Source organism: Callospermophilus lateralis, chromosome 8, assembly GCF_048772815.1.
Source record: "Callospermophilus lateralis isolate mCalLat2 chromosome 8, mCalLat2.hap1, whole genome shotgun sequence".
Classification (NCBI taxonomy): Eukaryota; Metazoa; Chordata; class Mammalia; order Rodentia; family Sciuridae; genus Callospermophilus; species Callospermophilus lateralis.
In genome coordinates, this window is record NC_135312.1 from 97,330,927 (window position 1) to 97,358,653 (window position 27,727).

The following is a 27,727-nucleotide window of genomic DNA, read 5'->3' on the forward strand; positions in this document are numbered from 1 at the left end:
TGTCAAGGATTGCATTGAACAAGAAAGAGCAATGACTGAGGTGTTTGACATTATTGAAAATAACAATACATGTCTAATCGCTCTGGTATGAAAAAGGAAACTTAATATTAACAGCAAATTTCACTGTTCTTATTTCGTAGTAAATAAATAGTACTACAGAATAGTGCATCTCATTCAGAAGGCCGTATTGGAGAGTCCAATGAACTATCTATCCATTAAAACATTTGGATTTCTTTATTATCATCCCTAAAATGATAATAAAATAGCACTCCCCCCCCTCAATTTGCAGGTTGTTTTTTTTAAAAAAGTAGGATTACATGAAATAGTTCTAATGAGACAGAGAAAGGGAGGTAAAGATGGAGAGGGAGGGAGAGGAAATGAATGAATGTATGAATGAGTGAGTGAATGAATGAATGAATAAGACATAGAGATAAGGAAAGTAAGAAAACCCTTAATAAACCTTCAAAAATTCTAAGCCAACAAATACATTTACCTTTTATGTTCAAATAAAATTGTATTACAGAGATCTGATAACTTTTAACTTTGATAATCTTTATAATGAGTTTATTATAAGACCTACTTTCTCATGGTTGGATATAATAGTTTAACCCATGCTTACCTTTTCTTTTGAAAATAGCAATCTAAAGACCATATATGTGGGTTGGTCTAGAATTGGGGATTTATCTATATTTATGAATACATTCGATTAGATTATTACATTCCTGCAACTATTCATAAGGATTTTAGCTTTTAATCCTATTTTAGGTTTGAAGTTTCACATGGACATATGTAAGAGTTCAAATCTGATTTTAGAATTACTCCCTTCTTGCTGAAGAGAGCTTATGCCACAGAAGACAAATTAAAAATTGCAATTTACAAACAAGAACTGCCTAGAATGGTGTCTGCATCAGTGAACTTCCTGACTTTGGGAAATTAAAATGTTATGCATTCTGCAAATTTAGCACTTTCTACTCATTAAAACATTTACATGTCACACAGCTCTTCCATTAATTCTCACCACAGGAAGTAGCAGAACTCTCCATGTGTAAATTTCAGTGTGGACACGCTGCATACGAGGGCCCCCAGAATCTCAGGTGCATTTTACATGGGGAAATAATTAACCTTACAAACCGTCATGTCCTGACTTCAGAATGATGTGTTTATAACCACCCAGAGTAAGATTTGAGAAGGTGCTAGTCAGTTCCCAGTGAAATTCTTGTCAGCCCAGCAGTTTGATAGGAAAGCATAATTGTGAGGGTTAGACAGTGAGTGCTTTTATCTGTAGTTTGGAAGAAGCTGATGTCATCGCCGTGTTTGTATAGTTCTTGATACGCATAGTGTCCCAGATGGCAAATAAATATTCTGTACATGGACTGCCTGCCCCACACAGTGCTTGACAGTCTCCGGTATAATCAGTGTGGTTTGCTTTTTTCCTTTCTGCTAAAACATTTTCCTGCTTTTGAAAGCAGGGATGTGGTTAGAAACTTTAGCCCATAGAAACCTGATGAACACCTATAGAACCCCAAACAGGTTAGTGTGAGGAGACAAAAGCAAGGTCTTCAGAGCTCTGAGGGGACCCAGAAAGGTCACTGTGCAAGCAACAGAGCAAAGCAGGAGGGCACATGGGGGCAGGACAAGGGTGTTAGCTACATTTTCCTTTTGGCCTATAAGTCTAGCAGATAGGATGATGTATTCTGGGATTCAGCCTCTTTACTTTAGGCTTTTCCATTATTTGACTTTTTCTATCAGATACTTTTCCTGCTATGGAGGGATAGAGATACCATTACTTTTAGATTTAACAATACATTGTTCTTTTTAAAAAATGTTGATGGGGAACTGTGGTAGAGTGCTTGCCTAGCACGTGTAAGGTGCTGGGTTCAATTCTTAGCACCATATAAAAATAAATAAATAAATATAGCTCCATCAATAACAAATAGAAATATTAAAATATTAAAAAATAAGATAAAAACGTTGATGGGGATGGAGTCTACTACATGAAAATACTTGAAGAGCTGATGTATGGGGATAATTTTACTGAACTGATGGGTTTCAGACATTTATGCTGTGCATACTATGAGTCATGAGATAAGACTTTTACATCCTGGGATGTTAATTCTATATTATTCCTTTTCAGAAGGGTATGGCTGGTTACCATCAGGAACAGGGCTGTGGACAACTGACCTTTGAAGGCCGGGGAAGCAGATTAACAATGGCAAACTTAGGCTACTGACAACAGTGATAAGCAAATGTTCTTTTCAATTGTCTTGTCCTAAGAATTTATGTATTCATTTATTTGTAGTTCCTTAAGTCCCATCAATACATAAGCCCTCAGAAGAGTGGTAAATTATAATAAACGACCCTGGGTATCTTTGACAGACCTGACCTTTGACATCATTAGTGCAACCCTGATGGGTTTGCAAGATAAGAACTGACCTGAAAGGAAAAAAGAGAATCTGGACATGTTTATTTTGAAAGGCCCTTGAGGTTTTAGTAAGAACATTTGCATCATAAGAAATGTAATTGGGGTGAGAAAAATTCCACATTGTGGCTTAGTGTAAAATTACCAGTAAAAAGTAAGACCAAGCAGGCAGGTCAAGGAGAAGGTGGAATCCATTGGGAAGGAAAAGCCTTCTAATGATAGGATCGTAAAGTCTTATGAGGTTGTCTAGTGAAGTGGGTAAATAGGGCTAAAACTAACTCAATATTTGGTCATTTTAAAACATAATTTTTTATAGAAAATAGTTAATGTACTTATAAACTACAGTTATATCGGATGCATAGCCTGCATATTCATCCCTGTATAAAATATGAATCAGAGCATATTTAAAATTTTTTAACCCTTCCTGCATCTTAAAATTATATGCATTAAGGATGTAGATGCAACTTTATATTGAACTATAATAAGTAAACCTTGAAGGCAAGATAGAACACCTCATAAAACTTCACCTCTCTCCATTTTGACTAGGGGATTGGTACGTAATATAAAGACAGGTATCTTCATACGGACTCTCCTTTTAGGTATTCCATAAGTGGTTCTCAAATTTTGGATGGCATAAAAATTACTATATCTTATATTTTGTACTTAAAGGAATTTCAGATTCAACTTTAATTCTATTCACTTTGCACCTTAATGCACTGATGTCAGGCCCTGCCAAGTGGCTTTTCCAATCTTCTATGTTAGGCATGGCCATCCTGAGACAAAATCAACTTCAAGTTCAATTTAATTAACACCGAAAGAAAGAAAAAAATAACTGTATAGACAGGGCTTCTGATAAACCCCTATTAGCAGTTCTCTTTTGCAAAGAAGAAACTCAGGCATAGAATTGAAGCAAGCTACCCAATGCCCACAAGCAGGTGCCACAGCCAACATGTAACCCCAGATCTGTATCATGTTTAAGGCTGTTCTCATACAGGCTCTGGGATGCTGGACACAAATGGCTGCCAGATTTTATTGCTTTAAAATGAGAATTCCTCTGATGTATAGTCTTTCCATTATTAATATTTATTCCTTTTCTCCTGATGATATCATTCTTGAAAGAAATGATGTTTCTCCTTTAAATATTTCCTTTTTATTGTAGGATTTTTTTGACAAATTTAACAAGATTATTATATATCCACAGCAATATAGTTCCAACAAGCTTCTCCAATTTCCTTGGGCCAAGGTTTGATGTACCTGTTTGCTTGCCCCACTCTTGAGACAAAAGACACTACTAGGATGTTGTCTCATTTGAGGAAGAAAACCTCTCTATTTCACTTTTCTAAATTTCAAGAATAGAGATGTTTCAAATGGAGAGGTATTTTTCAGTCTAAATCATTAACATTAGCTCATTTAAACATGGAATTCCAAATGAAGCCAGGAATATATCAAGCCATTTTCTACAATTTCCTTATCCTTCCTGATTTAAATCTACTAATTAACGTTTACATAATCCAGTACTTACATAGTCCAGGGCTAAAGCCCGAGGGCTGAGATTTGACCCTTGCTCTGCTGCTTCACCAGCTTTAAATATTAGAGAAGTCCCTTTACCATTCTGTGCTTAAAAGTGTTAAAACAGGAAGTTCTAGTCTAGGATCTGTGATGATTCCAAGATGATAGAGGCATAGACTTGACCTTGAATTTAAACCTGGCTGGTGATGCTTAGAAGTTGTGACATTTTTTACATTGGCATATTTGCTGGATAATTTTTCTATAAACATTTTACTCATGGCATAGGAACAGTCTATATTATCTTTTTTTAAAATTTAATCATGAAACCATGATCATTTTTGGTTATCAACTACTATTTATACCACCTAAAAAGAAAAACCTTTTAAAGACTAGAAAAATAAAAGTACTTGCTGTTTAATGGGAAAAGAGAGATTTACACTTAGTTTCTGGCATTTTTCCTGAGAATTTCCAAATATAAGCCCACTAAATAGGCTACTCCTGGCATATTACTAAACAATTACTAGTTATTATCCATGTACATAAAGAAAATGTGTTGTTACTTACTGCAATATAAATCCAGGGCAAGTTTTCTTTCCTTTAAAAAATAATTGGAGATGGGCTTTGATCTTTTAAAATAGTTAGACACTAGCTGAAAAATATGGGCAATGCTGCCCCTAGTTTAATAGATGAATGTCCTAGGACAAATTAGAAAAAGTCCTTCTTCAAGTCACCTTAACACCATCAGCCAAAAAATGGCCATGTGTGGATGAAGGGTGCCATCCCAGTACAGGAACTTGCAAAACTTGCAGGTGGTCAGTGCTACTGATGAGATAGTGGAAAGCAATTTCAGTTAGTTGAATTTTAACACTTTGTACAACTTTGAAAATATCACTTCTCACCTTTGGGATTCAGTCTCCTCATCTGAAAAAGATTGAGCAAGATAATCTCTTGAAATGATGTTGTGAGCAATTTTAAGCTGGCTTTAAAGCAAAAGGATTGTTGCACTAACTGTCGAGGATGCCTGCTCTCATTTTCCAACTGTTTGTGTCCTCGCTCACTTTTTAACACTTCTCTCCACAAACAAACTTCCAGCCCCTAGTCCTCCAGACAAGGAAAATCTTCTCTTTAAAAAACAAATTTTCCAGGGGAGCACAGCCCTGGGTTGGCTTGCAGTGTCCTTCCCCTAGCTGTGGGCCTGTGTTTTTTCTATCAGTCCAAGACAGGTGACAATGTTCTCATCCATGGAGGTGCATTTTGTCACCAAAAGTTTTTCCATAGATAAGTCTCCCATTACAGGACATATCTTTGGCCCTCCTCAGTAAATACCAAAAATAACCCCCTAGACCTTGTAATTAATACAATCAGAAAAACAGTGCCCCTGCCCCTTCCCAGACATCTCCTAGACAAGTGGTATCTCCTGATTGAGGTACTCTGTTAGAATCAACTTTCACTCTGACTCTGGAAATTTGTACTTGAACCATGTCACTATACCTTTGTCAGAAGTGACAAAGACCAGGTATAAACCTCTTTGAGCAGAGAGGGTTAAAGAGTACATAGGACTTAAAATTATATTGCTCCTTGTCTCTGTAACACCCAGGGAAACTGAAATTCAAAAACTTCCTAAGTTTCCTCATTAAATAATAGGCTACATCAACTCTACAAATAAAATCTCTTAAGAATTCTTAGTGTAGCTTAACAGTAAGCATCATAATGATATAGATATAATTGCTGGTCATTTGTTGATTGCCTGCAATATACCAACATCTTCCAAATCTCATTTATCCTTTCCAGAACAATGGAAGCAAGTATTCATAGCCCCTTATACAGATTAGACAACTGATGCTTGGAGAAGGGAATTAGTTTGAGCAAGTTCTCACGGTTAAAGAACTTGCAGAGCTAGGATTCAAACTGAAGTTCATAAGACTGAAAAAACTCAAAGTTCACATGTGTTCCACTGCTTTGGCCTTCAGTCTTGGTGCTTTTTCAGTCTGCCTTACTTTCAAGTAGCAGAAAAGTTAACTGAAATCCCTAACTTAGGAAGCTGCCTGTCAGAGAAACACTAACAATTATTTTGTGCTGTGTTCTCCCAGAGATGTTATTTTTCATTATTGCTAGGACTACTCTCAGCAGGGTTACCTCATTAGCTGAAGAAAATGTCCCCTGTTGTTCAGAGACATGCGGATCAGATGGACAAGCATAAAAACAAACTCTGGAAAGTGATTCTGTGTTCCCTTGGTTTAGGGGATGGAACAGTAATCCCTTTCTTCTCTGATTTCTTGTCTCCTAAGTGATGTTTTACTTCTGTAGTTGCAGAAGTTTTTTGAAAGGGATGGAAAATTTTTTATAGGGTTGTCTTCCCAAACCCTTTATCAGTGTTTCCATAACAGAGTAAATTGGGGGTGTTGAGCTTTTGTTGAACACACTTAATACTGTTCTGTTTTTAATTTCCCCATGTTGGAAAATAATGGTTTGGCTAGATTGGTCCTAATTGTTTATGAGGAATAACTGGTTGTGGATGAGATGTTTGGAAAAAAAAAAAAAAAAAAAAAAAATATATATATATATATATATATATATGTGTGTGTGTGTGTGTGTGTGTGTGTGTGTGTGTGTGTGTGTGTATACATATATATATACATATATATATATTATTTTAGAACAGCTTGAAACATAAATACTTCATCAAATATATTGATATACCTATTGATGTACATCTCTCAAGCCACACATTATAGAATTGTTCATAAAAGTCTATCACTTTCCTCCTTTTGCAATTTATTTTCTGTAGAGACACCAAAGTGATTATTTTCAAAATTAAATTCAGTCCCAGGATTTGCATTTCATTGGAATGCAACTAAAACTCTTCCTCCTGAGCCATCAGGCCTGCATGATCTGGCTGCTACCCACCTCTTGGACCCTACCCCTCCCTTTCCCACCTTGCTCCCTATCCTCTAACCACTCTGTTTCTTTGTGAGGACTTTTACACTTGCTGTCACTCTCCTGCAACCTTATTGCCTCCTGATGTTTATCCTGCTGGTTCCTCTTCATCACTTAAATTTCACTTACAGCTCAAATTTCATCTGAATAAGAAAAAAAATTTCCCTCTTCTTTCTCTAAGTTGGCCATCCCTTTATTTCCAATCATAGAACATTCTTGTGCTTTATTTTTAAAAGGACTTTTTCAATACTCAAAATTATTTTACTTCTGTATTTTCTATTAAACTAGAACATAAGCTCCATGAATGCAAGAAAGTATCTCTGGTGCCTAGAATAGAACTCAGAATACAGAAGGGTTCAAGAGCATTTGTTGAATGAATGAGTTACTTCTAAGTCTGTTGTGTCTAGAATTAAATATGTCTCATAAAAATACCATAAGGTACATTTATTGAGTGATCCAAATCTAAATAAATATGAGAAAGTAGAAGTTAAAATCAAAATTATAAAGTTCTTTTCTATTATTCTTTGATCTGCCTGTTAAGAACAGTAATTCTGTTGGGGAAATAAGGATATAAGCAATGGAAAACTCAGAACTGCTTGGTGGGGTAAAATTTCAGGCCATGTTATTTATCTCTGGACATAGACTTCTCCTTTTGTAAGAGTTACTCTTCTGCTTACTCAAATATGCCACTGTGAGTCCTTACCAAAATTTTCCAGGTGAGCATCAGAACATTTCTAAATATCCTAGTTCATGCTCCTGCCCTTGCCCTCTCACCTGTAAAAAGTGAGTCTTTTGACTACCTTCTACATAGCAGCATCATTTCCAAACCCCTGACATTGTTATCTGGTCTCCCCCATTTGCAGTGAACTTGTTTTGGCATAAGTCTTTGGGTTTCTGTCCCAGATGTCCTTTTATTGAGTTCATAGAATACAAATGGAAAAAGGTTATTACCAGGCAAAGATGTTTAAAAATGAAAATCAAACCTAATACATGGACTCAGACAACTAGAATAAGGAATATAATATTTATAAAACTGAGTAGGAGGTTGCAATCATTGCTCTAAAATAAAGCATTAAAAATTAATTCATAGCAAACCTATCTGTGCTACAGCAAGCCTTCCTTTCATTAAAGTAGCGCTGCATGTGTCTCCAGAATGAGTTCCCAAATAGGTAAATAGCTCATAGGAACTGAGTACTCTGCAGAATGCAGAGGGGCTACCTGAAGCATGATTTAGAGTTGCTTTTAGTATTAAAGCTTTACAGACCTTTCATTTTGAACCAATTAATTGTGATTCTTGCAGTTTCCCTATATTTTTTGCCCTTGAGTATTACTAGGAATATTTAATTTGCATGCTTCCTGTTCATCTTCATTTGATTAATCCAAATGGTGCTATGTTATTTGATTAATTCATATGCTGCAGAATATTGAATCTTGGAGAACTGTAGGTGCCAGTTATAAATTATACTTAAAAGTTTTCCACAGATTTTTCATTTCAAGAACTTCATGTTGTACATTTTTTCCTCTTTTCTTCCACTTCACATTATTACCATTTTTAAGTATTATGTTGTTATAATTATTGGTTTCCTACTTCATAATCCATTACAAAGAAAACCTTACAGTACTATTTCTGTATTTTCAGCTGATATGAGGTTATTTTTCCCCAATTTACAACATTCTTTTGAAGTCCTAAAATAAATAACCTTATAACCTTTAGGCCCTATTGATTTTCAAATGATTTCAAATAAAAAACATTCAGTTTCCATTGCACTGACAAACTGCTCAATCCCTGGGCAATCCCTATTGGATTCCCATTAAATGAAAGAGACAGGAAACAACAGAAAATACAAAAAGTGGATTTGAGGTAGTGGGGAGAGGTGGTCACAACTCAGCTCAGTAAATGGATACTTAACCTTTGACCAATGACGACAGGTCTCCTTTAGTTCTATTAGACCAAGAGTGAGCTGTTATGATTAAATAAAACAGGAAAAAAAACTGTTTTGAGCCTTACTGAGTATGTCCTGGGAATTAAAACATATGGCAGGGATAAGGAAAAAAGATTTTCCTTATGCTAATGACCCTTGATGTCTGAAATAAATTAGATCCATTAGAGTTTATGCTCAATAAAAGAAAGATTTTAAGCACTCCAAAGTTAGTGACTCGAGACCAGTTTTTGCTCTGAAATTCAATCTGCCTCCTTATTAATTCTTAGTGAGGCTCCAGAGCAGACAGGGGATGCAAAAATCATAATTCTGTACTGAACCAGAATTTTAAAGGACCACAGGTTTCTTTTCCTTTTCTTTTAATTGAACCATTTTTCATGCTTCCCATTTTGTTTCCTTCATTAATTTGATTTTGTTCCCATTTTTGTTTCATTTTTTTTTCTTTTCAAGGTTTCATTTATCCTATTTCAACTGAACAGAGAACCCAGAATGAATATGGATTTTCTTGTAAGTTTGATGTTTGGATTTTATGTTGCTGAATAATCATTTAACATTATTGCCCCCAGTTCAAATTTGCCTTTCTTTGGATCACAGATGTGCACACAGGAAATAGGAGCCTAATATATTCTAACATGAAAAACAAATTAGATTTTTGATGCAGAAGAGAAGAAAGGGTCATTTCAAGTCTCTGCCTGATTTAAAAATCTGTCAGTCTACCATTCAAAGCTTGAGTCTGGTAACTGAGAAAACATATCATGTACCATGCTGATATAAATAAAGGGCAGGGTTCAAATATTAAAAGGGAAAAGGTTGAGAAAATGCAGACCTATTGTGCTAGAAATCATGAATGTTGAGTAAGTAATTATGGCCTGGTAAAGTAAAACATTAAGGATTTCAATATAATATTCTAACTGGACTTCAGAATCTTTGTGCAAAGCCTCAGATAAAGCCCAGCAGCAAAGAGGTGTCAGCACTTTGAGAGCAGTGCTCACATAGTCAGGAGTATTTAGGATGTTACTGGTTATCTGAAAAAAAAAAAAATATGTCAATGCTGATTGATTGACAGGACAATAAATATTCTGTAAATTTTAGAATGGACAGTATTTTTAAGAAGAAAGCATAATTTTCCATAGTACATTTAAATATGAAATGCTAAAAGAGATGAAGCAATTTCCAATAGCAAATTCACTTATATTCCCAACATACGAAAAACACCATGACCAGAGAGTGTGGGTTATCACATAATCTACTGGCAAATGAAGGGATGAGTTATGTCCCCCATATAAACCATGTGGCCGTGAGCCTTAGGAAAGAGCAGCGGCTTCTCAAATTTTAGGAGGTCACATACAGAACCTATGAATTGGAAAATTCTTTCTCCCAAAAATACGTGTGTATAAAACTGACCATAAAATTTGAGTTTGCCTTGACCACCTGAAGTGCCAATTGAAACACCTCTTTTGAAGTGAGCAGAGCAGCAACTTTAGTTAGCTTTGCTGAGCATTTCTCGTGAGTCACAGAAAACCAAAACCAGAGACTTAACAATGTCAAAGTAGTTCAACAAAGGTTTAATTTTGGTTTAAATTATCAGTTTTTAATCATCTTTTCCAGTTAGATCAAACGTGTCTCATGCCACCAAGAAACATGCAACATTTATAGGAGTTCTGTTCTTGCTTCTTCCAAACATGGGTCCCCTGGGTTGGCACCTTGTATTGGTCAGATGTTTACCCTGGGGTAGTATGGCCTTTATGATCACTGAGCCAGAGCTATATCTGACTTAGTACATTATAGAGCTATATTTTATTCCTGTAAAGTCAAGCTCAAATGTAAATCTCTGACAGGCCCCACAAGAAACTCAAGGTTCTCAGAGACAATACTGTATCTGTATCAAAAGCCTGGACTTTGCAAAAGTCACCAGAATTGACCTCTGGCCCCCAAGTCTGGGGCTTCAAAAGCACACCTTTCTTATTCAATATACTTTTTCCTAATACTTGCTTTCCTTAGTTACACTATTCCCATCCACCGCTTCATTGATTTAGGGAAAGTAAGAAGAGTACTATGGAAAGTAATTTTATGACTTGGAATGATTCTTAGAAAAATATTCTGGTTCAATAAACATACAGATTCTAAACACACCAGGTGTTTATGTTTCTTAAAGAACTATCAATGAATTAAAAAATCCTTCCAAATTTTTTTCATCTGAAAGAATAATAAACTCTTCCCCCCATAGATTGGGCTGGTTTTAGCTCTAGTTTATATGCCTAGTAATAAATGGTCTGTTATCCTGCCCAATTATAAGATAGATTAGTGGGTGGATTGATGCAGAGAGAGAAAGAAAAAGAAATCAGAGATAATTTTCCACTGAAAGGCCACAGTCATTTTATATAGCTTTTGAAATTAACCTATAAAAAAGGCAATAAATGTCTGAAAAAATTATAGCAATACATATGTGTACTGTGAGAAAGTTCTCTAAGCAGTTAGTCCAGCATTGCATCTTTCCCTCTAGCTGCTCCTGATTCGGATGATGTTGCTCTCTATGTTGGGATTGTGATCGCAGTGATTGTTTGCCTGGCGATCTCTGTTGTCGTGGCCCTATTTGTGTATCGGAAGAACCATCGTGACTTTGAGTCTGATATTATTGACTCTTCAGCCCTAAATGGGGGCTTTCAGCCTGTGAACATCAAGGCCGCCAGACAAGGTTGGTGGACATTGCACTTCACACCCTGTTACTCATGCATGTATGAAGTTTCTTTAGGTGGTTTCAAGATCAGTCATCCAGTTCAGTTGGAATGTAAGCTCATTGAGGACAATGACATTATTCATTTTATTCATTACTGGATTGATGTCATTCCACAAAACAAATTAAGAGTTGTCAAGATTCATGCCAGGTGCAGTGGCACATGCCTATAATCCCAACTGCTCAGGAGGCTGAGACAGGAGGATCTCAAGTTCAAAGCCAGCCTCAGCAAAAGCAAGGCACTAAGCAACTCAGTGAGACCCTGTCTCTAAATAAAATACAAAATAGGGCTGGGGATATGGATCAGTGGTTGAGTGCCCCTTAGTTCAATCCAAAGTACAAAAAAAAAAAAAAGTTGACAATGTTCACAAATCATTTTCTGCCCCCCTGGCACATTGCTCTGTCATACTTTTTAACCTCTGTTCGGCAAAAAGAACATTGATTTGTGGACTGACTTCCTGGTCTCTTTCTTTCCCTTCTTTGACAAGATACCTTGTATTACTACGAATACAGTGGTTTTCAAATGAACCCAAATCTAATATAGAAAAGGGACACCACTGTTACCTAATGGGAACCTCATGGGGCATACTTTTCAACCCAGTCTGTTGCAACAGCCAGATCCTTTGGGTAAAGTGAATAGACCTCAAAGGAAAATATAGAATGAGCCAGTAACAAAATGGATGCTAGTTATCCACTTGCCCTGCTTTCTGCAGAGCCTGAGAGTCTGTCCATCTCTAACATTAGCTGAGCTGCTTTGCTTTTGGCTCAGAAAGCGTGAGGGGGTGTCTGACTTATGTAGGCTGGCCTGAATGGAGAATGCCAATGGAATTCTCTTTTCTCTGACTCAGATCTTCTGGCGGTGCCCCCAGACCTCACTTCAGCTGCAGCCATGTACAGGGGACCTGTCTACGCCCTACACGACGTCTCAGACAAAATCCCAATGACCAATTCTCCAATTCTGGATCCACTGCCCAACCTGAAAATCAAAGTGTACAACACCTCGGGTGCTGTCACTCCCCAAGATGACCTCTCTGAGTTTACAGCCAAGCTGTCCCCGCAGATGACCCAGTCCCTGCTGGAGAACGAGGCCCTCAACCTGAAGAATCAGAGTCTCGCCAGGCAGACCGACCCATCCTGTACAGCGTTTGGCACCTTCAACTCCCTTGGGGGCCACCTTATTGTTCCCAATTCAGGTAACTCCTAAAGGTTTAAATGGCAAAGATGCAACTTGAAAACATTTTTGTCCCCAAATCCCTGTTTTCTTCTTAAACTGAAAAGTTAACTGTGTATCTAACCCAAATCTCCTTTCAGCATAAATCAAATATTACCTCGGACCAAATCAGCAAAACCATTTATCTTCCCCCAAACAAGTCTGAAACACTTCCTCTAGAAATATTTGACTCCCAACTTTCTGCTGAGATACAATTTAGAACTGTCATTGACCTTCTTTTTAATAGGGAGGCAGCAGTAAACCAGGAGCCCTCACAATTGTCACTGTATTATAAAAAGACAAATTAATTAGAAAAAAAAAATGTCAGTTGATTCAGTTCCAGCTAACTAAAGGAAGAGATGATTCAGAACACTAATTTTTTGATGGTCAGAGACATCATAATAGACAACAGATTCTTCCTTTATTAACTGAACTCTTCATCCCATAATCTTCAACCATAAAGTATTTATAAGGTCCTAAGTCTGACCTTGGATATATCCATCTATAATATCAACCTAGAGAAAAAGCCTCAGAAGGACTTCCATGGTGACCTTAAGTTGGATTAGAGATTGGTACTCATGAATCAGAACAGTAATGGGTTTGGAACCATAGACCAGAAGAGGGTTAATGACTTCCTCTTTGAATCTATCTTCACTCTTTGGAAAAAAATGTGAATATTTTTAAATACAGTAATAGAAAGCAACTTCATTGACCTAATGTGTTAATGTCACATGAAAAATGCAATTAATATTCAGACCTATGGAGGATCTCTAGGACCTGCATATGAAATTGGGGTTTTTTTGTTTGTTTGTTTTTGTTTTTGTTTTTGTTTTGGTACTGGGAATTGAACTCAGGAGCACTCAAACACTGAACCACATCCCCAGCCCTATTTTGTATTTTATTTGGAGACAAGGATTCACTGAGTTGCTTAGCACCTTCCTTTTGCTGAGGCTGGCTTTGAACTAGTGATCCTCCTGCCTCAGCTTCCTGAGCAGCTTGGATTACAGGCATGCGTCACCATACCTGCCTTGTCTTTGATTCTTATTCTCCCATTGCAATGCCTTTCATAGCATACTTTTAAAGAAGTATCTTAATATAGTTGAAATATCTAATAGAATGTCATTTTGCCTGTATACATTTTGCATAGCTGAGATGTTTTATTTTAAATGCTTTTTTTGCCTTTTTCTCAATTTCATTATATTTGTATGCTCTTTAAGATTATGATATTTTAGTATATTTATATTAGTACATCAGATGACTCCAGGAAAACATTTTCTATTTTCTCCCATTGTTTTAATATTATGATCATTTCTAAGACCATTCTTTTCCCCCGTGGGGATTCTGCTTTTCCTTCCCATTGCTACACTTGCCACTTATTCATATATGAATTATATAAAGGCTTCTTAAGTGGAAGGGTGGGAGCCAGTATGTTTTAAGTACTTAATATGTATGAGACAATGATCAGAAACATCATTTCATTTAATAGAGTAACATAGTCATTCATATTTGTCAGGCCTTATTTTTTCTAATTTACATCTGTAATTTTTTTCATCCCCATAACAAAGACACAGGTACTTTTTTATGACTTTCATTGGGAAAAAAAAAAAGCTGAGTCTTAATGGATTTGTGTGTTCTTTCTGCTGTCCCTCCATGCCCCCCACAACCATTCTTTATATATCAGCCTGACATTGACCTTCCTGCCCCACCAGGGCTCCCTCATCACTCTCCTTTTCAAGAGGTCCCTGACCCAGCATCTTCCATGAGCTATGCAAAGGCCTTTGTATCCCTACTTTCCCTTGACTCTCTGTTCTTTACTCTTGAGCTATTGTAACGCAGTGGGGCAAGTTTTCTTGTTGCATCATGTTCATTTGACATGTGCCATTTCCTTGTTAACTATATGTTACTCAAGGACAAGAACACTACCTTTTCCTACTTGGCATTCACAATGGTGCCAAACACTGTTCTCACAAAGATACTCCATACATCGTTATTGAGCTGAATTAAAGTGCATTTCATGGGAATGAAATGATGGATCCAAACATCCTCACAATGCTGACCTCCAACCTCGGTCCCAAGTCACTTTGAGATGATGATCAGTAGTGCCCTTCAGCGGTTCCTACAGGCTGGGCCCCGGACCTTCATCATGGGCATCACCTGGCAACTCATCTGATCTATAGAATCTCCCATCCCCACCTCAACATTTTCAATCAGAAACTCTGTAGTAAGGTCCTCTAATCTGTGGTCTAACAAACCCTCCAGGTGATCCTGATGCAAACTCAATGGCAAAGGATTGCTGTGTGCACAGTTAGCTTAGATCACAGTTCAGTCCAATAGTGCTCCCACAGGGCACCAATTAGCAGCTAAGTAGAAGTGCTTTGACTGGCTCTAACTAAACTCACAGTTCACCTTTTTGAGTTATATGTAAGAAAAGTACCTCAACAATTCTGATTCCATTGTAGAATACATGATACTAACCAGATATTTCAGAAATAAATCTTTTTTGATATGGTTGAGGTTGTCTTTGAATCTTGTGGAGATTTTTTTTTTAATTAGAAACAATGGATCATTACTGCTGTTTGAAAGTTTATAGCAGTTTTTGGTTTTCCTCTTGTTTTACAAGGAAAACAACAGTGGAACCATCTGTCTCTTCCTTAAATAAAACCAGAGTTTAAAAAATCATTCCTCTAAGTAATTCCATAACAGTTCAGAGGGAACTGTGGTAACTACAGAGGCCAATAAGGAAGGAAAGCAGGGCAGCTATGAGTATTTACATGTCTTTGGAGAAAAAGCAGCAGTCTTAGTGCTGCGTGATCACAGAATTTTCTCATTACTTTTTGCTTGCTGCAAAGGCATTTCTTTCTAGAAGTTTCCTTTTGATTCACAGGTCTCATACAACTGCTTTTTTCTTTTGCTGCTCAGGAGTAAGCTTGCTGATTCCCGCTGGGGCCATTCCCCAAGGGAGAGTCTACGAAATGTATGTGACTGTACACAGGAAAGAAAATATGAGGTAAATATGCTTTTTTTTCCCCTGATGCACTTGACTTTACCAGTCTAACTTGGAGGAGAATTGTACAAGAGAAACAATAAACCCAACATATTTTTGTCTTAAATGACATACAGTTTTCTCTAGACCCGTAAAAGGTCAAGTTATACTTCTTTTTATCTTTGAAGCTTCTGACACTTTTGCAGATCTTGAGGATGGGTGGAATGCCTAAGATCTTTGTTCCAAGTAGACATGTGGCCATATTAACAGGGAAAAAGTGGTCAAAATGTGATCCCTGGAATGTCCAGAGAGATGTGTGGGTTCATACAGAGACATTGACTTTGTGTGGCCCTACTCAGAAATCTAATCTGCTCCCATTAAAGGTCTCAAAGGATTGGACACCCATAACCCCTGACCCGCCCCTCCAACCTCAGTTTAGCACCTACATTTACCCACAGAATTTTTTGTGATTCTCTTCCAATGTGTCATCAGCCCCCTTCTCACGTTTAGTACTTATAAATTTCAAACTCAGGCCTTTCAAAGTGGGTCAAGGGTTGGTTAAAACTAGATGGAATCAAAAGGTTGTGTTTCAAATGGGTCCTAATCACAAAGATGAAATTATTTTAAGTAAAATTAACATGAGGAGTTTAGAAGTTCTAAAATCAATTTTCAGTTTGAAGTCTAACAAATCATTGAGAGTCTTTCTCAATCTGTTCCCACATAAAGTGTGTGTTAAATAGTCCTTCAGAGGCCTCTAAGGAACACAGAAGCCTTAATATAAAAGACGCTGTTAAAAAGGAAGACCCTCATCATGTAATGACCATTGTTCTTCCTGAGGGGAATAGTGTGGGCTCCTCAGCCCTGAGCTCAGAGTACAAAGAGTGAGTGACAAATGTAGAAGTAGGTTATCATTATCACGCATTATGCCTTTTCTCTAACCCGCTCTCATCCTCAGAAAAACATCCATTTTTAGTCTTCAGTAGCTGAAAGAGCTCCTTTATTATGCACTCAGGTGGACAGATAGGTATTTATAATCGGTATGACCCAGAACATTTTTTTCCTCAGGTGGTGTACTTTCAACTATGCAAACAATAGCCAGAGTAAGAGGAGAATAAAATTCCTTGAGCATTATTCGTGCCTTAAATTTGAGCAACCGAAAGTCACTTAAAGGCCTGTATTTACCTACATCAAATATTTATTCTTTTCATTCCCAATGCAAAGCTACATTCACAGACCTCAGAACTCCTTCTTTTGCAGCAGGAGAAAAAAAAATTAGCAAACTCCACGATCCTTTTATTTTATTCATTTTTTTTTCTCTTGTTCAGGGTTAAAGTTAACATTAAATATGTCCATCCATCAAGGCTTTTGCCCATGTGGACATTTGTTTAAGTAGAAATGAGTATTGGCTTGTGCTTTTGGAGAAACCATGAGGGTCTGATGGCCTCATGTTCATCTGATTACCATTATCTGCAGCTGAAGATCAGACCTTAAGGGGCTATTGCAGGCACCGGCTAAAGCTGAAAATGTGTAACTCGTCTGGTTTTTCTTCCCAAAGTTTAGTTGGCATTCTAACCAGGATAATTGTACATTTGAAATGAAGGAAAGAGAAATCAGAAAATTGATAAAGCTAGACACTCTGCTTTTAGGTTCCATTTCTTTTAACTGTAAAGAAAAGAAAACAATAAATCACTCCTTGCTGTGCCTACCACCTAAGGTTAGGTGCACAGGGAATCACTTCACTGAATTTGGAGTGCAACAAAGAAGTCCTGTTTATAAAGATGATGCTAGACAAAGCTCAAGATCTCAAAAGAAAATATGCACCAGAGACCATGAAACAAGGAATAAACACAAGAAGATGACCGGCTCAGATAAATGAGAAGTCCTCTCTCCACTCATGTTCCATTGTGACCTAGATGCATTTTTTTCTTGTATAAAGCACAATGGCAAGATTGTGCTTTAATATAGTAATAATGCGAAGCTTTGTTGCAATGTCTTCAGCACACTCTTCATTAATTCCTCAGTGCAGCTCTGCAAGTGATGAAGAGCTTCTCTTCGAAGATGAAGAAACTGTGGCTCAGGGAAATTAAGTCACATAGTCAGGATTTCCCAGTTAGTAACTAAGGGTGGCAGAATTCAAACCCAGGTTCGTCTGACCCCAAGGACTCTTGGGTGTTCTTAGGTTCATTCCTCCTGCATAGCACTGACACTCAGCAAACCTCTGTTTCTTATGATCCTGCATTGTGGACAGAGTGTCTGTTGCTAACTAAAGACCCTTTCCATCCTCACATGATAGGAGATGGAACTTCTCTGGAGGAAGACATGGTAAGGATCAGAAGGCATGGGTATCATTTCAAGGCATGTGTAGGAAAATTCTGAATATTTGCCTCCATTCTCCCTCTGATTCTTTCATAATATCAAAAATTGGGTGTGTTTCCAGCTGGATGGTATCCAGCTGGTCATCTGCTGATGTGAATCGTCTGACAGGAGGCGTGAACTTAATTGCATGTGGCATAGTGAATGTGACAAGAGGGACCTTATCATTACTGAATATGCTCTTTAGAAAGCACAGGCTGGATAGGCTGAAAGAGCCAGAGATGCGACAAACCACCTCTGACCAAAGAGGGTGTGGAGCCTCAAGGCTGCACCCAGCATTTCTGCCTCTCCTGCTTTATAGATCTAGAGAGGTTGCAAAGCCTGTTCCCCCTGTGGATACAAGTTCCGTGACCATGTGGCCTTTTTGCCTTATTTCTAGTAACAAGTTTTTAAAATTAGTCTAAGATTGAAACATTGTCCTTTGTCAGCTCTTATGGCAAAGCAATTTGAGAGTAGAGTGCTTGCCTAGCATGCCCGAGGCCCTGGGTTCAATCCCCAGCAATGAAAAAATATATAGAAAAGTTAATTTCCCCTTTCCTTAGTGTTCTCCCAGTGGCTTTATCAAAAGGCAAGCAAAAAGAAAAGAAAATCAATTTAGAATTTCCAAATATAAAAGTAAATAGAACTCTTTTTTGTAAACTGTAGGGAGCCACAGAAGGTTTCTGAGCAGCCAAGTGACACAGGAATAGCGGTGCTTTTTAAAGATTGATTTGGCGACATTGTGATCGAATTGATAGAGGAAATAGACTCTTCCTGAAGGCTAGGTGCTGGGTTCTGCTGTGGCATCAATTTAGGTGGGAGGAGGGAGGGGAAAGTGAGTCAGGCCTGAGTCTGAGAGGACAGAAAGTAAAATGTGTTGAGGAAGGGAAGGAATTTCATCCCTGACCCACAGTGTTGAGAAGGAGTGCACAGAATCCACTTAGGATGCAAGTCCTGGGCACTGTAAGAATGTGCAGAGCAACAGAAGAAAGAGATCAGAAGCAGCAACTGGCTGGAGGCAGGGAATCATGGATTGCAAACAAGAGTTGTTCGGGATGGAAGTGGGGATAAGGAGTCCACTAGAGACACACAAGAGCAGTCATGGCAGTGGATGAGTCTGTGACAGAGAAAATGTAGGGACAGAAAGAAGAAAGCTGGGGAAAGAACTTTGGGAAATATTCCCACTCAGATTTGGGTATAAAGAGAGAAACGAAATTGAACTTGTAAGGATAAGAAACTAGATAAAGAGTTTGCATGTAGTACTGCACTTGACTTGAAGGGGCTCTTCAGTGAATATTTTTAAATGAAAGAATATTTGTATAAGGATATATCAATCAACTGCAGTATAAGGGATCCCAAAAAACAAAGGGAAAGAGAGCTTCAAGATGGCTGAGATGGTTAACAGTTCAGATGCTAAAACAAAATGCAAAGACAGAGGAAGAACAAGGAAAAATACACATTTTGTATGTATAATGCAAGTGTGTGTGTATAAATAATTAGTCAAAAAAATAATAAATATAGTTTGTCACCTGTAGGAATTGGTAGTGTTTAGAATTTTTTTTGCCCCAACATTCCTGTAGAAATCACTTCAGAATGGTTTAAGGTGAGTTAAGGAAGGCCACCAAAGCTATCATATATATCTACTAAATAGAAATACTAAAGTGTTTGTTAGGATAAAGTGGAAGGCCAAAATTCCCTTAGGTAAGTAATCATGCCTAAATCCTTTTTGTTTATTTTGACATGTTACAGTTTGAAATTTTATAAAATAGCAGTTGACATTTCTCAGTGACACTTAGAGTTATTTCTCCTTTTTGGTAGAGAGACTCCTTTCTCGTTCATGAGTCCCAAGTTCCTATGATTGAAGCAATAACTATAAAAAGACTAAAGGGTGGAGGCAATGGAGACTAGGTATATGTAAATGTCATTCTCTCCTGATTCTGAACCATGTTTATATATTGAAATCCTACTTATAAAGAAATGTTGCAAGGTGGTTTATAAAAAATACATTCTTTTCTTTTGGTCTCAATGGAAGGGATGAACTTAAAGAAGTGGATGAAAAAAAAAAGATAAGAAAATGGGGGAAAGTAAGGTTATTAAAGATAAGATAAAGTCAGGTGAGCAGCTGGAATATAATAGATTTCATATAATTCCTGCACATTCCCTGATAATAGATCATGAATTGACTGTTTCTAAGCTTTCAAAAGGAAAATGTGAAATATGCCCAGAAGCTCAATTATCATTCCCCGATTCCTCAAAAACAAGACATTTTGATAATACAACCAACAGCATTCTGATAATAAAAATATCAATGAGTCTCAAGGTCCGCTTCTATTCGTGTCCTTCAGTGGAAACAGATTATCTAAGGCCCAAGCACACATTCAGTGAAATAATTCCACAAAGACCCAGCCATTCCATCCAGAGCACAATGCTCAGTTGTTTGGGCTTCGTCCAGGGATAGACGCTGCCTGTCTGGGGAAATGGTGGCATGCCCTTCAGAGTGGCTTGCATAAATATGTTTTTTGCTCAATTGAGCTTTTGATAGCAAGTGAGTTAGATATTCCCTGTCAGGTACCTAGAGTGCAAATATTTCAAGTTGCCAGTTATGTGGGAAGGCGTGTGCTTGAAAAGGCAGCTGAGCCTAGGGTGGGACTGTCATACCAAGAGACCTAGCAAAAGAGATGTGCATCTCATGTCCACCCAGAGGTCGATGGAGACCTATTCTTTCTAAGGAGTTTTGCTCTAACAAAATTGACAAGAAAGTCCTTACACCCATTACAAGCAACACAAAATACACCACTGTGTGGAAGAAACAAAATGACTTGTGTTTGAAATCTCGCTTTGCTGAGGCCTAGCTCTGTGTCCTTAGGCAAGCATGTTAACAGCTCTGGATATCAGTTTACCATACTGGAAAAAAAAATGTAATATAAACACTTTACCTTACAGGTGTGCCATGAGCAGCAAATGCAATTGTTCATGTGGAAATTTTGTAAATTATGCACTTCTGTGTAGAAGTTCTCCTCACTGATAATAGCAAGCAAGAAATGAAAAATATCTCTGACAAGAAACAAACTCTTATGGACTTTGTCCTAGAGGCCTCAGGACCCATCCAGTATTTACCATGATATTGTCTTTGTTGGTCTTTAACAAGTCTCTAAAATTTAATCATTGTTCATTGCTGATTTTCTACTTAATTGCTGCTTCTGCAGCTAATTTTTGCTCTCTGTTCATCTCCATTTCATCTGCAATTAATATTTATAGACTGCTTGAATAGCTTGGATAACACAAGAGACATGACGGAGTGAGGCCCTTCTCTACAAAACATGAATCAGAGTTATATTTAATTTCTACTGTTTTGTGTATGCTTAATATCCTACCTTTTTATAAATAAAGGAAAAGTGAATTTAGACACTCTGACCTTTGGTTTCACGAAGTTGAATCTTATCTAAGTCACTCTTTCTGTATATGCTCAGAAATGTTTCCAATTTCAAGCCGATTTCTTTCATCTTGAAAGCATTTGAGTGTCTTATTATTTCTTCTTTGTTTTTCATCCCCTGTTATGAATTCCACTTCACCACTTCCCTATTCATTACATTCTCCCACCTCACTGGGTTAATAAATTCTTTTGACACTCATTGTCCCTCCTTCCTCCCCGCTTCCCTTGCTATCCCTCCTGCAAGAACAGTGCCCATCAATATTGCATGCCAGTGGTGTGCTTGGAGAATACCAGTCTGACAGCTCCCCAACCCAGCAGGGAATCTTCTGCTCCCTTCTGTTCCAATTCAATGACAAGAAGAACCCCTGCTTCCTATCCTTCCTGCCTTCAAGCACTAGCTGCTGACACCAGACTGAGAGACAGATGTTTCCAATCTCCAGTTATATTGCAAGGGCCACTTGAAATGGATTCTACTTTAGGCTCCTTCCTCAAAAGTTTAATACTCACTTCTTGAGATACACTTGTAACTAAAAGGTAAGAGCAGTGCTCTGGAAAATGCAATCATTGCAGATTTTTTTTTTTTCTCCTTGGAAGGAAAAGTAGAATTAAGCAATAATAAAGTCACTGCCTAAGGCAGATAGTGTAATATTAAATATGACAAAATGAAAGCAAAACTTCAGTCATGTAAGAGAATGAATTTCAGACTGGAAAGAAGGAGGACAAACTGGGTTAAAAGAAAATGAAAATCAGAGTGGAAAAGGGGATAGTAATGAGGTCTCAAGCTGCCGCTGATAACCTTATGAAGTGAAGTGTAAGTACATTTCCAAGTACCTAGAAAACTTTAGATTGAATAGAGAAAACTTTGTTGTTATTCATAGAGAATGGAGATGATATTAAAAGACTAAAAGTAGGTAATGTTTGTTTGGGGTTTCTAAATAGGAAGAGAGAAAGACATAGGTTGGTGGATCTGAATGCAATTTTAAAGTTAGAGAGGAAGCAGTGATAGCTAAGACTTTTTAAGGATAATAAATGCCAAATTTTAATTCAGATTTTAGAACTGATAATAATTGTCACATATGATTGCTCCAAGATGTGACCTTACTTGTGAGGTGTGAGGTCAGCTACTTTGGTTTTGTGGCTACTGATGGAAGACACAAAACTCCTGGGTCAGAGACAAAGGACAGTTTGTTAGCAATCATGTCATCTAGAATATTATCTCTTTGTGCTAGTTTCCTGAGTCCAGGTTCTCAAAGGGTGATACAAAGAGCATCAGATGACATCTACACACTTCAGTGTTGGATTCCAGTAGGGAACCTGGGTCTTTGTAATGAGAAGGAGAACTGCCTGCCATTTGCTCCAGAGCAGACACTATTTTTATATTCCAAGGCAACTCTTCTACAAGCATCCTTGAAAAGACATTAAAGAGTGCTCAGTGATATGAGAAATCCATGGAGAATTATCTTCCAACAATATTAAAAATAATAATAGCTACTATCATTCATTGAGTGTTAAATGAAGGTAAGCCAGATAAACTAACTTCTAGATGCTGTAATAAATAATATATAAACTACAGATAAAGAACAGAGAAAAATCAATTTCAAGTGGCCATTGCAATTATAAAGGAATTTGATATGTCCTTTTTAATATCTATGTGAATAAGATAAAGGGGATGTCAACTGGACAATGTACATTTTAATGGGTTTCTATTTGGTTGAACTAATAACTCAAAGGTATTGATGTTAGATGGGAGAGAGTTTTCAAGTGGTGTCCTTGAAAAGATTTTTGTCCTTGCCTTATTCTTGTGTTACAATGTTATCAGTGATTGTGATGAAAACACAGATGGCAGGCATATGAGATTTATGAAGGATGAAAGACTGGCAGATACAGCCAAAATTTGGAAGAAAGACGTAACATTAAGAAATTTACTGTGAGACTATTAAGGTAAAATCAAAAAGCTTAATATAAATGGCCATACCTAGATTCAAAAGCCATTACTGCTAACACATAACAATATAAAGTATGCCTAAGAGTCATTCACGTAAGGAACACATAGAGTGGTTAGTTTTAACAAATTACTTAACTTCCTTGGGCCTTCACTGTCTCATTTTATAAAGGAGATACTTAGCCATACTATCTCCATCTTTCTTTCTAACTGGAGCCTTCTCAATAATATTTATAAGTAATTACTTGATTACCAGTGATCTAAGAGAACAATTTTATGATGAATGAATATAACTACACATTTCAAATCAAAGAAATAGTAGTACCTCATAGTATTTGAATATTGAGTTCACTTTAAGATTCCCCAAACTATTGTGGACACTTTAAGATTCCCCAAACTATTGTGGACACATGGGTGAAAATCAAGAGATCTGGAGACCATATTTTGCCAGTTGATGCTGAAAAAAGATGAGCATGTTTGGTGTGAAATGAAGATTTTGGAGTTGTAACAATCTCCAAATATATGAAACAAAGTGGGCTAGAAAACAGGTCAAAGATTGGTGAAGAGAAACTTTAGGAAACTAGATTGTGTTCATCCCAGCTAAGGATCTTTTTGAAATTTGAGTGTTTAATAAATAGGATGACCCTTTGGTAGCAATGGACTGTCAATGTGGATGTGCCTAAAGCACAGCTATGTTGTCAGAGGTTCGTGCTGTAGATAGAAGGTGGTGTTCAGTGGCCTCCTGAGGGATCGTGAAATTCTTTGGATCCACATTTTCTAAGGCCAGGCTACTCTAACAGTGGCTTGAGCATTGTTATTGGGAAGGCATGAGTTTTAGTCCCTGCGCTAACCAGCACTGACGAGGTGTGAGACTTTGTACCATCCACTTAACACTTATGGGATGACTACTCACCTATCAAGATAGGTTAACTTATCCATTTGATTGTTGGTTAAAATCTTTTTGGGGAAACAATATGTTAGTCTTTAAAAAATAATAAAATAAAAGAATTTAGATCTTTGAGGTTCTTTCTGCCCAGATCTGAATATGAGATATATAAGTAAAGAGAACTTATTTTAATTTCTATAGAAATACAGTTCTATAGTGTTTCTGGTCATATTTGAAAGAATGAATCTGCCATACTAGCCTGAATTATTCCTGAAAGTCATTTGGACTAAGTTTAGCTCCAGGGTGTCCTCATTCTGAAGTGATTTTTTTTTTGAAGTATTTTTCAAGTTAGGTCCTAAAAACACAAAAGTATTTAAAACCCTGTGAGACCAATGGCAAGTATTATCAGAAAAGCTAGTTATATAACTTCATAAGGACTCTGTTCTTTCTCATTCCATCCTGAAAAGTATCAGCACATATATTCAGAGGAAGCTACCAAAGGCAACCTGTGTCTGAGGGAGGGGATCAAAGAGATGATGGCAAATTCCCTGTTTTCATAGAGACCTCCAGTCTTGAAAGATGAAAGCCTTGGTATAAAGAGCATGTCTTCACATTTATTTCTGCCTCACCCCCCCCACTCCCCCCAAAAAACCCAAGAGAAAACTATTTGAACTGTTTGTACAACTTTAGATCTCAGATCTCAACAAGTACGCAGTACATAATTACTATGAAATGTCACTGACATAGTTCTCTGCTCTCCTACCAGGCCACCCATGGAAGACTCTCAGACGCTCTTGACCCCAGTGGTGAGCTGTGGGCCTCCGGGAGCCCTGCTGACCCGCCCCGTCATCCTCACTCTGCATCACTGTGCAGATCCCAATACAGAGGACTGGAAGATCCAGCTCAAAAACCAGACAGCACAGGGACAGTGGGAGGTGAGGGGGCTTCTTTCAGAGTAAAGATGGGATTCATGCACATCAGTAGGAGTAAGTAACTATGGAGGCCTTCATTTCTAAAGCAAAACATCAGGAGAGAAGTTTAGGTTGAACTCAAAATGAGAGAGACTAGTTTCTGAGTGGTGTGTGTGTGTGTGTGTGTGTGTGTGTGTGTGTGTGTGTGCGCGCGCGCGCACATATGCATACACATACATACATACACTCTTTTTTTTAATTTATTTAAATTTGGAGGTAGAGAGTCATTGCACATTGTATCTTGGCTAGAGCACGTTAGGCACTTAATTGCAGGAAGTATTTGAGATATAGTCTTGTGAATTTAACCTGAGAAAACAGAAAGGAAGTGTCTCCAAAGCTCTCCTTTGAATGAAGAGAATCTGGGGCACCTTGTCCTGCTACATCTATTGCCATAATAACTTCAGGGCCTTCAGTGGGCCCCACTTCTCACATCAGAACCTGTCACTTAGCACCTGTATCTGAGTAATATGCTTTATCAAATAATGCCAATTATGAAATATGAAGTTGCAACATACAAAGTATGTTATCATATATATATACACACACACACAGACACACACAAGTATGTCATATACATGTATAATATGCAAAGTATATATTATGTACTTCATGATTACATATGGTATTTTTCATTTAGGAAACAAATTTTTAAAGATATATTTGAAGATTTAAACCCCTAATATTTTAGGAATGTAGAGTTAGCAGAGTAGGGGGACATCCTGGAATTAATTAGATTTTTCTTTCTATGGATATCTGCTACTTTTGACTATATGAGGAGATCATGCTGTGTGTGTGTGTGTGTGTGTGTGTGTGTGTGTGTGTGTGTGTAAGGGAGATAATGGTGATTGTACCCAGAATGGTTTGTCATTGAGCTACATCCCCAGTCTGTTGTGGGGTTTTTGTTTGTTTGTTTTTGAATCGAGGTCTTGCTAAATTTCTGAGACTGGCCTTGAACTTGCAATCCTCCTGCCTCAGCCTCCCAAGTTGCTGGGATTATAGGCCTGTGCACCACTGCACTCAGCAAAGAAAAGTATATTAAAGACATCAAGCCTGCCAAATCTTGCCTTCCATGAAATGTGGCAAGAAAGATAGTTTGAAAAAAAAGCAGTGTTCTGCTTTGGGAAGTAACTAGCAGGTGAATTTTGAAAGAATGCAATTGGATGGCATGGCATAAGGCCTTAGTTTTCCTAATTATTTTCAAGTATATGGGTTTTTTAGGGAAAAATTGCTATGCTATAATGGCACAGCAAAACATTATACTTTTAGATTAAATAAGAATTATATATTAAATCATTCAGTTCTCAGAAACAGAAAATAAACTAAGGTATGCTGAAGTCAGGGTAACTTATGAAGGTCTTTGGAATTTTCATGTAGATTCCAGTAATTAGATTCTAGGAAGATCAAAAAAAACAGCTAAGTAAGGTGGCACAAGTATATAATCCCAGTGGCTCAGAAGGCTGAGGCAGGAGGATTGCAAATTCAAAGCCAGACTCAGCAACGCAGTGAGACCCTGTCTCTCCATAAAATATAAAAAGGGTTGGGGATGTGGTTCAGTGGTTAAATTCCTCTGGGATCAAACCCCAGTAACAAAAAAAAAAAAAAAAAATGCACTGTGTAAAAGACTTCTACATAAAGAACACTAACAGCATATAGGTAGTAAAGGGAAGAGTAGAAAAGGAGACAATTATTAAGAATGGAAGTAGAGGTCTGGGTCTGGGGCTCAGTGGTGGAGCGCTTGCCTAAACGTGTGAGGCACTGGGTTCAATCCTCAGCACCACATAAAAATAAATAAACAAAATAAAGGCATTATGTCCATCTACAACTAAAAAAAAGAAAAAGAAAAAAAGAAGAATGAAAGTAGCAGGATCAAAAGGCCTGAAAAGGAAAGGATAAAGAATAATGAGCACTCAGGAGAGGAGACTACTCTGCCTACCACCACCCACAGCGACCAGCATGCATCCTCCGTGGCTTAGAAATCTATATTATAAGCCCTGTCCCTTGTCTCTCCCAGGATGTAGTAGTGGTTGGAGAGGAAAACTTCACTACCCCCTGCTACATTCAGCTGGATGCAGAGGCCTGCCACATCCTCACAGAGAACCTCAGCACCTACGCCCTGGTTGGGCAATCCACCACCAAAGCCGCAGCAAAACGCCTGAAGTTAGCCATCTTTGGGCCTCTCTGCTGTTCCTCCCTGGAGTACAGCATCCGGGTCTACTGTTTGGATGACACGCAGGATGCCCTGAAGGTAAGTGACTCCTGCCTGGCACTCCTTCTTCTTCACTCCACTTGTAAGCCAAGGTTTGGTGTGGCTGAACACACCTGGAGATTTGTCTGTGCACATGCATCCAGGTGTGTGAACACGTGCATTCCGTCCCAAAGGACACAGTTAAAGAAACAGACAAATCTCTGGG

At 37.8% G+C, this 27,727-nt stretch overlaps 1 protein-coding gene across 2 annotated transcripts in view; it reads left to right on the forward strand.

The window, feature by feature from the left end:
• Unc5c (unc-5 netrin receptor C) overlaps positions 1 to 27,727 on the forward strand; it is a 344,211-nt gene that overhangs the window by 284,675 nt on the left and 31,809 nt on the right. The window contains exons 8-13 of one of the 2 annotated variants that reach the window (XM_076864608.2): positions 9,256 to 9,312; positions 11,309 to 11,500; positions 12,388 to 12,732; positions 15,669 to 15,756; positions 25,112 to 25,280; positions 27,328 to 27,561. In XM_076864608.2, coding sequence (XP_076720723.1) covers positions 9,256 to 9,312; positions 11,309 to 11,500; positions 12,388 to 12,732; positions 15,669 to 15,756; positions 25,112 to 25,280; positions 27,328 to 27,561 — 1,085 coding nt within the window. The remainder of the gene's footprint in view (positions 1 to 9,255; positions 9,313 to 11,308; positions 11,501 to 12,387; positions 12,733 to 15,668; positions 15,757 to 25,111; positions 25,281 to 27,327; positions 27,562 to 27,727) is intronic. The other variant, XM_076864609.2, reaches the window with a different exon arrangement.